The 13,456-nt window shown below is 39.6% G+C and overlaps 1 protein-coding gene across 1 annotated transcript in view; it reads right to left on the bottom strand.

The window, feature by feature from the left end:
- TOMM70 (translocase of outer mitochondrial membrane 70) overlaps positions 1 to 13,255 on the bottom strand; it is a 39,768-nt gene extending 26,513 nt beyond the window's left edge. Inside the window, exon 1 of the mRNA XM_036916514.2 lies at positions 12,627 to 13,255. Within this exon, the coding sequence (XP_036772409.2) occupies positions 12,627 to 12,956 (330 nt within the window). The 5' untranslated portion in view covers positions 12,957 to 13,255. The remainder of the gene's footprint in view (positions 1 to 12,626) is intronic.
- Between the last annotated feature and the right edge of the window lie 201 nt (positions 13,256 to 13,456).

The raw sequence follows: 13,456 nt of genomic DNA on the forward strand, positions 1-13,456 counted from the left end.
ACAGGACTGCTAAATATCCAGCCCTAGTAATGTGCACAGGGAGCACAGACACACATTGCATGGTGTATTGGATATTAGAGAAACAGAAAAGTAAAATCCGAGATGGAGACTGTGAGTGGTTCCCCACAGCCGGCTCCCCTGGGACAAAAGAAAAGTGGGCACTTTTTGGAAGTCTTGGAGGGACAAGGGCTCAACAGCTGGACAAAGTCATCCCAGCACACTCAGCCCAACAGGCTGGGAATCTTGAGGCACTTCAGGCCCCCTAGCCCCCTGGGGGGTAAAGCAGGCCCGAAGCTCCTCAAGGTGATAAGCAGCCTGCCATTTGTTCACCCAGGCCAGCACTGCAAGCAGCTGGGGAACAGCCCTGCCCACAGCAACCACACAGAGTCTCCTCCCAGCACGCAGCTAACCGGGACAGACGGAGTAAGCCAAAGCAAGGTCCAGAAGGCATGAAGGGGAACCGTTCTCGCAGGAGAACACACCCAGCATGTCTGCCAAACCCACAGTGCGCTGGGATATCCTGAGGGCTGCCCTGCCCACGGCAGCTCAGGAGATTGTCCCAGAGTCTGCTTCCGGTGTGCGGGTAACTGGCACAGGCAGCGGAAGCCAGAGCAAGGTCTGGAAGGCACAAAGGGGCGCCATTCTCCCCAGAGAACACACCTGGCACAGTTGTGACCCCCCGCGGAGCTCTAGGCTAGCCTGAGGGTGGCCCCACCCATGGCATCTCAGGAGATTGTCCCAGAGACTGCCTCCTACTGTGCGGGTAACTAGCACAGGCAGCAGAAGCCGGAAAAAGGTCCGGAAGGCATGAAGGAGCGCCGTTCTCACAGGAGAACACACCCGGCACAGCAGCGACCCCCTGCAGTGCAATAGGCTAGCCTGAGCATGGCCCCACCCAAGGTAGCTCAGGAGATTGTCCCAGAGAATGCCTCGCAGTGTGCAGGTAACCGACACAGGCAGCAGAGAAAGGCAAGGCGACCAACAGGCAGGAAGGGACTTTGTACTCCCAGCTGACACACATGCTACCTGCCTGCGACCACTTCTGTCACCATGAAAAGGCAAAAGAATCTGGTCCAGTCAAAAATCACTCAGACAGCCCCAGAGAGGGACTGGTGAGATAGATATAACCAATCTTTCTGAAAAAGAATTCAAAATAGAAGTCATAACCATGCTGACGGACCTGCAGAGAAATATGCAAGAGCTAAGGGATGAAGTCCGGAAGGAGATAACAGAAATAAAACAATCGATAGAAGGTCTTAAGAGCAGACTGGATGAGCTGCAAGAGACTGTTAATGGAATAGAAATCAGAGAACAGGAATAGAGAAGCTTGGGCAGAGAGCGAAAAAAGGATCTCTAGGAATGGAAGAATATTAAGAAAACTGTGTGGCCAATCCAAACGGAAGAATATCAGCATTATAGGAATACCAGAAAAAGAAGAGAAAGAAAAAGGGATAGAAAGTGTCTTTGAAGAAATAATTGCTGAACACTTTCCCAAGCTGGGGAAGGAAATAATCTCTCAGACCATGGAAGTCCACAGATCTCCCAACACAAGGGACCCAAGAAGGACAACACCAAGACATATAATAATTAAAATGGCAAAGATCAAAAGACAAGGACAGAGTATTAAAGGCAGCCAGAGAGAGAAAAAAGATCACCTACAAAGGAAAACCTATCAGGCTATCATCAGACTTCTCAACAGAAACCTTACAGGCCAGAAGAGAATGGCATGATATATTTAATGCAATGAAACAGAAGGGCCTTGAACCAAGAATACTGTATCTACCACGATTATCATTTAAATTTGAAGGAGGGATTAAACAATTCCCAGAGAAGCAAAAGTTGAGGGAATTTGCATCCCACAAACCACCTCTACAGGATATTTAAAAGGGAATATTCTAGATGGAAGCACTCCTAAGGCTAAATACATGTCACCAGAGAAAATAAAATCACACCAAAGAAAGCAGACCAATCAAATAATAAAGGCAAAAAATAAAATCAACTATCCACAAAAGCAGTCAAAGGAAACACAAGAGTACAGAATACAACACCTAACATATAAAGAATGGAGGAGGAAGAATAAAAAGGGAGAGAAATAAAGAATCATCAGACTGAGTTTATAATAGCTTAATAAGAGAGTTAAGTTAGATGGTTAGATAGCAAAGAAGCTACCCTTGAACCTTTGGTAACTATGAATCCAAAGCCTGTAATGGCAATAAGTAATTATCTATCGATAATCACCCTAAATGTAAATGGACTGAATGTAACAATCAAAACACACAAGAGTAATGGAATGGATAAAAAAGCAAGATCCATCTATATGCTGCTTACAAGAGACTCACCTCAAACCCAAAGACATACACAGACTAAAAGTGAAGGGATGGAAAAAGATATTTCATGCAAACAACAGCGAGAAAAAAGCAGGTGTTGCAGTACTAGTATCAGACAAAACAGACTTCAAAACAAGGAAAGTAACAAGAGATAAAGAAGGACATTACATAATGATAAAGGGTGCAGTCCAACAAGAGGATATAACCATTATAAATATATATGCACCCAACACAGGAGCACCAGCATATGTGAAACAAATACTAACAGAACTAAAGGAGGAAACAGAATGCAATGCATTCCTTTTTGGGGACTTCAACACACCACTCACTCCAAAGGACAGATCCACCAGACAGAAAATAAGTAAGGACACAGAGGCACTGAACTACACACTAATGTAACTGGCACAGGTTTTAGATGACCTAAAAGACATCTACAGAACTCTACACCCAAAAGCAGCAGGATACACATTCTTCTCAAGTGCACATGGAACATTTTCCAGAATAGACCACATACTAGGCCACAAAAAGAACCTCAGTAAATTCAAAAAGATTGAAATCCTACCAACCAACTTTTCAGACCACAAAGGTATAAAACTAGAAATAAATTGTACAAAGAAAGCAAAAAGGCTCACAAACACATGGAGGCTTAACAACATGCTCCTAAATAATCAATGGATTAATGACCAAATTAAAACAGAGATCAAGCAATATATGGAGACAAATGACAACAACATCATAAAGCCCCAACTTCTGTGGGATGCAGTGAAGGCAGTTCTAAGAGGAAAGTATATTGCAATCCAGGCCTATTTAAAGAAGGAAGAACAATCCCAAATGAATAGTCTAAAGTTACAATTACTGAAACTGGAAAAAGAAGAACAAATGAGGCCCAAAGTCAGCAGAAGGAGGGACATAATAAAGATCAGAGAAGAAATAAATAAAATTGAGAAGAATAAAACAGAAAAAAATCAATGAAACCAAGAGCTGGTTCTTTGAGAAAATAAACAAAATAGAAAAACCCCTAGCCAGACTTATTAAGAGAAAAAGAGAATCTACGCACATAAACAGAATCAAAAATGAGAAAGGAAAAATCATGACTGACCCCACAGAAATACAAAGAATTATTAGAGAATACTATGAAAATCTATATGCTAACAAGCTGGAAAACCTAGAAGAAATGGACAACTTCCTAGAAAAATACAACCTTCCAAGACTAACCAAGGAAGGAACAGAAAATCTAAACAGACCAATTACCAGCAACAAAATTGAATTGGTAACATAAAAAATACCCAAGAACAAAACTGCCGGGACAGACGGAATCACCACTGAATTTTATCAGACGTTATACCCATTGTCCTTAAAGTTTTCCAAAAAATAGAAAAGGAGGGAATACTTACAAACTCATTCTATGAAGCCGGCATCACTCTAATACCAAAACCAGGCAAAGACCCCACCAAAAAAGAAAATTACAGACCAATATCCTTGATGAACATAGATGCAAAAATACTCAACAAAATATTAGCAAATTGAATTAAAAAATACATCAAGAATCAAGTGGAATTCATCTCAGGGATGCAAGGATGGTACAACATTTGAAAATCCATCAACATCGTCCACCACATCAACAAAAAGAAGGACAAAAACCACATGATCATCTCCATAGATGCTGAAAAAGCATTCGACAAAATTCAACATCCATTCATGATAAAAACTCTCAACAAAATGGGTATAGAGGGCAAGTACCTCAACATAATAAAGGCCATATATGACAAACCCACAGCCAACATCATACTTAACAGCAAGAAGCTGAAAGCTTTTCATCTAAGATCAGGAACAAGATAGTGATGCCCATTTTACCCACTGTTATTCGACACAGTACTGGAGGTCCTAGTCACGGCAATCAGACAACACAAAGAAATTAAAGGCATCCAGATTGATAAAGAAGAAGTCAAACTGTTACTATTGCAGATGACATGATATTGTACATAAAAAACCGTAAAGAATCCACTCCAAAACTACTAGAATACCTGAATTCAGCAAAGTTGCAGGATACCAAATTAATACACAGAAATCTGTTTTCCTATACACTAATGATGAGCTAACAGATAAAGAAATCAGGAAAACAATTCCATTCACAATTGCATCTAAAAGAATAAAATACCTAGGAATAAACCTAACCAACAGAGTGAAAGACTTATACGCTGAAAACTACAAGACACTCTTAAGAGAAATTAAATAGGACACTAACAAATGGAAATTCATCCCATGCTCTTGGGTAGGAAGAATTAATATTGTCAAAATGGCCATCCTGCCTAAAGCAATCTACAGATTCAATGCAATCCCTATCGAAATACCAATAGCATTCTTCAATGAACTGGAACAAATAGTTCTAAAATTCATATGGAACCACAAAAGACCCTGAATAGCCAAAGCAATCCTGAGAAGGAAGAATAAAGCCAGGAGGATCTTGCTTCCCAACTTCAAGCTCTACTACAAAGCCACAGTAATCAAGACAATTTGGTACTGGCACAAGCACAGAGCCACAGACCAGTGGAACAGAAGAAAGACTCCAGATATTAATCCAAATATATATGGTCAATTAATATACGATAAGGGAGCCATGGATATACAATGGGGAAAGGACAGCCTCTTCAACAGCTGGTGTTGGCAAAACTGGACAGCTACATGGAAGAGAATGAAACTGGGTCATTGTTTAACCCCATACACAAAAGTAAATTCAAAATGTATCAAAGACCTGAATGTAAGTCATGAAACCATAAAACTCTTAGAAAAAAACATAGACAAAAATCTCTTAGACATAAACATGAGCAACATATTCATGAAAATATCTCCCTGGACAAGGGAAACAAAAGCAAAAATGAACAAGTGGGACTACATCAAGCTGAAAAGCTGTACAGCAAAGGACACCATCAATAGAACAAAAAGACATCCTACAGTATGGGAGAATATATTCATAAATGACATATCCAATAAAGGATTGACATCCAAAATATATAGAGCTCATGCACCTCAACAAACAAAAAGCAAATAATCCAATAAAAAAATGGGCACAGGATCTGAACAGACACTTCTCCAAAGAAGAAATTCAGATGGCCAACAGGCATATGAAAAGATGCTCCACATCACTAGTCATCAGAGAAATGCAAATTAAAACCACAATGAGATATCACCTTATACCAGTAAGGATGGCCACCATCCAAAAGACAGACAACAACAAACGTTGGTGAGGATGTGGAGAAAGGGGAACCCTCCTACACTGCTAGTGGGAATGTAAATTAGTTCAACCATTGTGGAGAGCAGTATGGAGGGTCCTCAAAGAACTAAAAATAGAAATACCATTTGACCCACGAATTCCACTCCAAGGAATTTACCCTAAGAATGCAGCACTCCAGTTTGAAAAAGACATATGCACCCCTAGGTTTATTGCAGCACTATTTACAATAGCCAAGACATGGAAGCAACCTAAATGTCCATCAGTAGATGAATGGATAAAGAAGACATGGTACACATACACAATGGAATATTATTCAGCCATAAGAAGAAAACAAATCCTACCATTTGCAACAACATGGATGGAGCTAGAGGGTATTATGCTCAGTGAAATAAGCCAGGTGGAAAAAGACAAGTATCAGATGATTTCGTTCATATGTGGGGTATAAAAACAAAGAAAAAAACTGAAGGAACAAAACAGCAGCAGAATCACAGAACCCACGAATGGACTAACAGTTACCAAAGGGAAAGGGACTGGGGAGGATGGGTGGGAAGGGAGGGATAAGGGGGAAAAACGGGCATTACGATTAGCAGACATAATGTAGGGTCACCGGTAGGGCTGTACAACACAGAGAAGACAAGTAGTGATTCTACAGCATCTTACTATGCTGATGGACAGTGACTGTAATGGGGTATGTGGTGGGGACTTGATGATGGGGGGAGTCTAGTAACCATAATGTTGCTCATGTGATTGTACATTAATGATACCAAAAAAAAAAAAGGGAATTCATTCATTAGGAAAGACATTCATTTCTGCCTGTCACACACTTAGAATCATCTACTAGAAAACTTAGTTTTTTTCCATCCAGGATTTGAATTAACTTCCCATCTCTTCATATAATTCCATGACTCCGTGTAATTGTGCTCAATGAATTCAACAAATATTTGGAGCCATATCTTATAAGGAATCCTGAAATTTGTCAAAATTATTTCTGAAAATTTGTTAGAAGAGCACCATACTGGAGATACAAGGTAGGTACTATTATCATCCCCATTTTACATACAACTTAAGCCCAGAGAGATTGAGAAACTTGCCGCCCAAGGCATGGTTCAAATTCAAGAAATCTTAACTCCAAATTGCTGTAAATTTTATCTCTATACTGCATGGATTGTCAACCATGTTTTATGAAGAATATGAGTCTCACCAGAGTCATACCCAGATTCACAATGGAACTGAAACAAAGGAAACAGATTCAGGTATAATACCTTGATTACTGAATCCAGGGCAAAGGTCATTTAGTGAAAAGACAAAAGTTCATCAACAAAATTATATCTTTTTATTTCTTTTTGCCAATCAATATACTTGAATTCATTTTAGTTAAAAGCGTATTTGATGTGACTCCACTCTACACTGACTTATAGGAGTCTTCATCCTGAAGGAAACACTGGAGGCAGCACAGGAAACAAACAAGTAAACCGGCAGCCTCTCAAAAGAACTACCACTGATCAAAGCACAGAAACCATAGTTCACATTAAGAAAATGTACACTAGGTGATCAGTAAATTGTATAGCTAATAACCAGAAAATTATTAGTCCAAAGATAGGAACTGCACACACACACATACACATACACACACACACAGATATCCAAAACTATTTGGATAAGATACAAGGGTTTCAAAACAGTAAGTCAGGTAATGTATCTAAAAGGAAACAATAAGAAACATAGTAAATACATATCCTTCCTCTCTTCAACAAACACTGCTGAAACGTGCCAAATAAGCAAAACCTAGGCACGTGCCTCCCATGTCTCACAGAGGCTAATTTACTCTGGAAAACAAGTTTTAAAAGGCCAAAATGACAGGTATTACAGTATAATCACAGTAAATTTAGTGGAATACAAAGTAGGAGAACAATCAGGGTTTGATAATCAGTGAAGGTTACTTAGAAAAATCTGCTCTAGAACAAAGATGACTAACAAAGGATAGTCAGGAATATACCCCAAGGAGGAAAACAACCCTAACAGAGCTATTTAGCATGCAGAAGTTCAGGATACCAGCAAAGGAGCTCTAAAACAAGTCCTGCAATGTAACATGCCTACATTACAGAAGAAAGCTTTCAAGGATAAACATTTGGCAGTAAGGTATCATTACAAATTCTTAGCAAGTATTTATAAAAGATTTTTCAGATGATCACTGTGAAAGAAAATTAGTTACAATTAGGTACATTAATCTGTGTATGAGAAAATAAAATAGTTATTAACATTACCACAATTGCATTTAGAAAACTTAAAATATATACAAGATGGTTCAATAATGTTCCTCTTTAAATGAGTTTATTCACTCAAGTTTTCCAAATTCCAAAAGCTTTATTTTCAAATTTGAATCCTAGCTTTACAAAAGTAACAATCAACTCTGGAACACCTATACTGAGTGAGAAATATTTTTTAATACTTAATTGACCAACTGTTAAATTTATATGAATCAAACCTAGAATGGTAAGAAAATACCTAGTAAGAAAGTCCTTTCCCATGTTTTGTTCTGAAAAATTTTAAATCTACAACCAGCCCCACCTACTAAATCAGAATACATAACACTTTTTACCTAAGAACCCTCTTTTAAGAATACTGTTTCTGTAGTAATATGGTCGTAGTTCATGGAAGACCAAGTGATTTATAAAAAGAATGCCTAAATGAGGCAAACCAATTTCTAGGATCAACTGGTAGAATAAAAAAAAAACTGGATATTTTGAAAAAATACCCAACTTGTGAAATCAAAATACGTACACATATAAACTTAACTGATGTCAAAGAATAAAGCTTCACTGGCTCATTCACTCTACCTGCTATGTGGCAGGCACTGTATTAGGTTCTAAAAATACAGTGGTGAGAAACATAGAGCCAGCCAGTCCCAGACTTCACAGATTCGAGTACAGTGGGAAAAACATGAAGAGTACCACGTAATTACTACCATGGGAGGATAAAGTTCAATTGTTATGTAATCACATAATGGTGTGCATAGGCTGAGAAAGGTTCCAGAAAAGGCTAACTGACCTGACTTGAAGGATAAGAAGGTAGGGGTACTGTGCACCGTTCAAAGAACATCCAAAGGGGAGAAACAACCACAAGTGGCAACAGATGAAGCTGAAGAGGTAAGCAGGATCAAGTTCGTGAAGGGTTTTAAGTCTTGATGAGTTTGAACTTTATATTGTGGGCAGTGAATGGAACAGCACTTAAAGGTTTTAAGCATGTGATAGTCAGAATTTATGCTGGTAGTGACAAATAAATTGAAGGAAGACAATAATGAGAGTAGCAGTTATTTAGTCAAGAATTAAGGGCAGTAGGAATGTGGTAGCCAGATATTTAAGGCAAAAATTTTCTGGATATTCTTCTAGATTGGATGTGGAGAACATGAGAGGAGCAAAAAGTATGATATCTAAGTTTCTGGCTTAGAAACCAGTTAGATGAGGCACAATAATGGTAAGGGGTAGTCTCAGGAAAAATAGGAGTCTGAGTATCAAATAGTTGTGAGGCAGTCAATGAAGTGAAGATCCCCTTCAAATTTGGGCCTTTTGAGAGGTCTGGGCTATCAGTAAGAAACTAGTGGACCATCAGTATATAAGTGATAAGAAAAGCTGCCGCACGGTTAGCAAGCATCCAGTGCAGGTACAGAGCATAAGAATGCCTATGGTAAGAACCACAGTCACCAAAAAGAGGCAGAGAAAAGGGCCTGGAAAGGAGACTGACAAGAATCAGAAGGGGAGGTATCAGCAAGTTTTTAAAATGCAAAGAAATTCAGAGTAGTCTCAGTAGCCACAGGAAAAGTTATGAAATTAGAAGAAGGCAATGTGAAATATTGCCAAGGATAAAATAAAAAATGAGGTGTTCATTGCACTTAATTATATAGAAACGTCATTGGTGACCCCGATTTTTAAAAAATGACTAGAAACCAATCATTTGGGAGGACAGCATTATCTCATTTCAAAGATGACTGATAGCAGCAGGTTGCTCAGTCTTTGATCCCTTTATTAAAATGTTTACATACATTTCTCCATTCTCATTCTAGAAGGCTTACATTAGTGGTTTCTAAATATTTCATGTGGTATAACTCCTGTGCAACTCCTAAAAATATTTGAATTCTAGAATAAATATTTTTAAAAATCAAATTAAAAAACTGGACAAGAAGCTACTATAAAGTCAATAATACTTTTTAACAAACACACATAAAGAAAAAAAAAACAGGTTATTTTAAAAAAAGGAACACTTGAGACTTTTGTACAGCCAGGATACCATGCTTAGTGGTTATGTGGGGGGGTTGGTCCTTTATGATAACTCAGGCTCAGAGACTAAGAAGCCGTATGGATAAGATGATGTTCAAAGAACTTTTCCAATTTTGAAAATCTGTAATTCTTCAAGTTTTTTTAAAAAGGTACTGAAGCAAAATGGTAGATTTTTAAAAAATAATGGCCCCAAATGGAATAGGATTTAAAGTTCAAGTACCTCAATCTCAAATGCTGTAAAATGTAGAGGATTTTCTTTAGTGAAATCCTAAAATTCCCATTAATTAAAAAAAAACACGAGTTTTTTGTTTTTGCTTTACAAGTGTTTGCTATTACAGAAAAAAGATAATTGGATATAGTCTACATTGCACATGAAAATCTCAAACCTGATAGAAGCCTAGTAGTTTTATTAGTTCATTCTACATTAAGGCAAATATAAGCCAACATACAAAACCACTGATTTTCCACTTTATTCAATGGTATCAAACTCTGAACAGTGTCTGTCCTTTCCCTTACAAATTATAGCTATTGCCTGGGTGCAAAAAGAACAGTTAGGGCATCAGGAGTGTGCCAGCTTTTCTATCACTTGAAACAAATATCCTTTATTTACCAAACACACTTAAGCTGACAATTTAAAGGTACTATTCAAATAAAAAGCATATTCTCCAACCACAGATAGTAAGTCAATTACAATCAGTGGTCAATTATATTTACAGTACAATAATAATTCTAAGGGCTGCCTAGAAAAGAAAAAAATAGTCTTTCAGCATTTACTGGTTACAATCAGTTAAACTGCCAATTTCCACTAAAAATGGCAAAGACAATGTTACTATTGTGTTACCTAAGAATCATCTAGTAATTGAAAGGGAGATTACAGGTACAAGCCCACAACCTCCACAAAGTAAACGGCAGTATATACAAGTGTTTTGTTTTATTTTGGGTCCAAATAAATCATTTTAAAGCAGCTGACATTACACAAAGAAGTCAATCTTAAAGCCTAATTTTTAAAGGCAGTCAGGCAAATAAAGAAGTTGTTCTGATAAAACTACAAAACACCATGAAATTTAAAAATCATCATACTGTTGACCCAGACAATGCTGAAAAACTGAAAACAGAATTTTAGGAAATTTAAAATGTTTGACAAATTCTGTAAAATGCCAAACAGGAGGAGGTGGGATAATATTTGAAATGGCAATTAAATATCAAAACCGAGTTTCATGTATAAAAATTATGCTTATTTTTGGTGATTATTATGGAACTGAGAACTTTTATGTATTTTTCATTCATCTACTATTCTTCTACGATTAAAATTAAACTAACAAATGAAATAGGAAATGACCAGAGAATTTCAGACATGTGAAAATGACATAAGATAAGTGATGACTTACTAATTCAAAGATCTCCCTGATTACCATTCCCATCAGCAGCACACAGAATCACAATTTTTAGGGCTGAAAGAAATATAAGAGATCTGATATTTTAATTCTCTTATCTTACAGTGATAACACTAAGGGCAAAGAGATGAAATGACTTTCCCATGATAACTATGCTAGAAAGCCCAATATAAAGTGCACATCTCCTAGTTCTCAGTCCATGGGTTCCTCCAGCATACTGTACTGCATCTTTTCTATACTTAAAAGGGCAATATTTTACTCTCCCATTAGAAAGATTATCTGGCTCTCTCATGGCATAGCACAATGCCTGACATACAGTAGGCACTTCCCACATTGAAACTTCCATTAAAGCTTATGTCACCACTTGGTAAAAACATGTCTTCAACTTAAGTAGTATAATGTGGAAATGACTTATAAATATATATAACTGGTAGTTATTTGACGAAAGGTTTCTCTGAACTGTGATTTACTCTGAAACTACCAATGTACAAACCCAAATATGAGAAAATCCTGCACCCCACCCTATCCCACTATTATTTAATGCAGCCAGGCTAATACCCAGTAACAGTTGTCAGATAACAAAAGGATTTAATAAGCCAGTTCACCAAAACCATACAAAGCAGTTCACCAGATACTCTGATGCATGGCCTAACATCAGAGAATCTGGGTCATGCTTGTCAGTCTTGGTCATATAAGTGTCCAGGTAAAACATAAAAATGAATATAAGATGTTTCTACCCAAAAAGTTTAAGAGCTCACACAGATGAAAAAACAGATGCTATTTGGGTATGGGTGGGGACTTGATAATATGGGTAAATGTAGTAACCACATTGTTTTTTCATGTGAAACCTTCATAAGAGTGTATATCTATCATACCTTAATAAAAAATTTAAAAAAAGAAAAAAGAAAAAACAGATGCTACTTGAACACCATTTTACTGTCAACAAACAGTCACTCTATTTACCTAACACCCACCCTAAAACATTTTTAAAAATGGGGTGGCTCGTTATTAAAAGGTTATTACCGATTCAGTTCTACACTTTGTAAATAATGAAAGTCAGTTGTATCAATCACAATGTACCAATCGTTAATAGAACTAGATTCCTTCACTAAACACAATGATCACCTTGCAAATGATCCCCGTACCCACAAACGCTAAGGATAAATGCTGTGTCACAAAGAAAAGCAAATTATTTTTCTGAAACCAAAAGTAAACTGTCAAAGAATATCGCCAACCTGTGCCCTCGGGCTTCTCCATTCCCCATAAAGGCAGTCAGAGATTAGCTTCCCTAAACCCATGTGCTGCACCCTGGCAGCTTCCGTCCGATAGGAAACCCATCCAGTCCAGGAAAGGCTGCACCCACCGGGTTCCACCTCCATTGCCCGGGGCTGCTTCTCACCATTTCCAAGTGAGTACCGGGGCCTTCGGGGTGTCCGGTGCCCGGGGCGGGACTGGCCCTGCCCTCGGGGGTCTTCCGTTCACTGTTGCGCTTCAGGCCGCCGACGTCGCCTCGGCCCCCGGCTTCCCGGCGCCGCCGCTGCCGGCTCCATAGGTACATGGCACCCGCGCCCAGCAGAAGGGGCGCCCCGACCGCCAGCGCTAGCTGCCACCGCGGCAGGCCCCCGGTGCCCGGGCCCACAGTCGCGCCGCCGCCACCGGCCACCCCACTCCCAGAGCCGGACACAGCCGCTGCGACCACCGCCGCCTCCACAGGCTTAGAGGCGGCCATCACGAGTGTCCTACGCCACCGCCTCTCTCCTGGTCGCGGGCGCCAAAGTCACCAGGCGGCGTGCGAAAGAAAACTGAGGGAGAGTAGGAAGACAGTGAGCTAGAGAGCACACTAGGAAGCGAGAGCGGACGACAGAAAAGGGCCAGAGGTCACCGGAAGCCCAGGGCATGCCGGGCCAGACCTGGCCGTCATTCTCTTCCCTTTTCAACAGCAGAGGGGGAGACGGAGGAGAACCATTTCCGGGTTAAGGAAAACGAAGTGAGTGGGAGTCCTGGGCAGCCCTTTCTCTTTCCTTCCCCCCCTCCGCCCCGCTATTTGTGAGACGAACTTTTGGGGTCTCGAGCTTCCAGTGGTAGCCGATGTCGTTCCCTCAGCCTTCAGGAAAAAAGGGCAGAAGGCCTTCTCCTCTAGCGGAGCGTAGGAGGGGCGCATATACAGCGGTGGTACGGCGCGGAGGCGACCAGGGCCAGGACGAGGCTCTGTAGCGTCCCAAAGAAGGG

The sequence above is a fragment of the Manis pentadactyla genome, chromosome 1, assembly GCF_030020395.1.
Source record: "Manis pentadactyla isolate mManPen7 chromosome 1, mManPen7.hap1, whole genome shotgun sequence".
Classification (NCBI taxonomy): Eukaryota; Metazoa; Chordata; class Mammalia; order Pholidota; family Manidae; genus Manis; species Manis pentadactyla.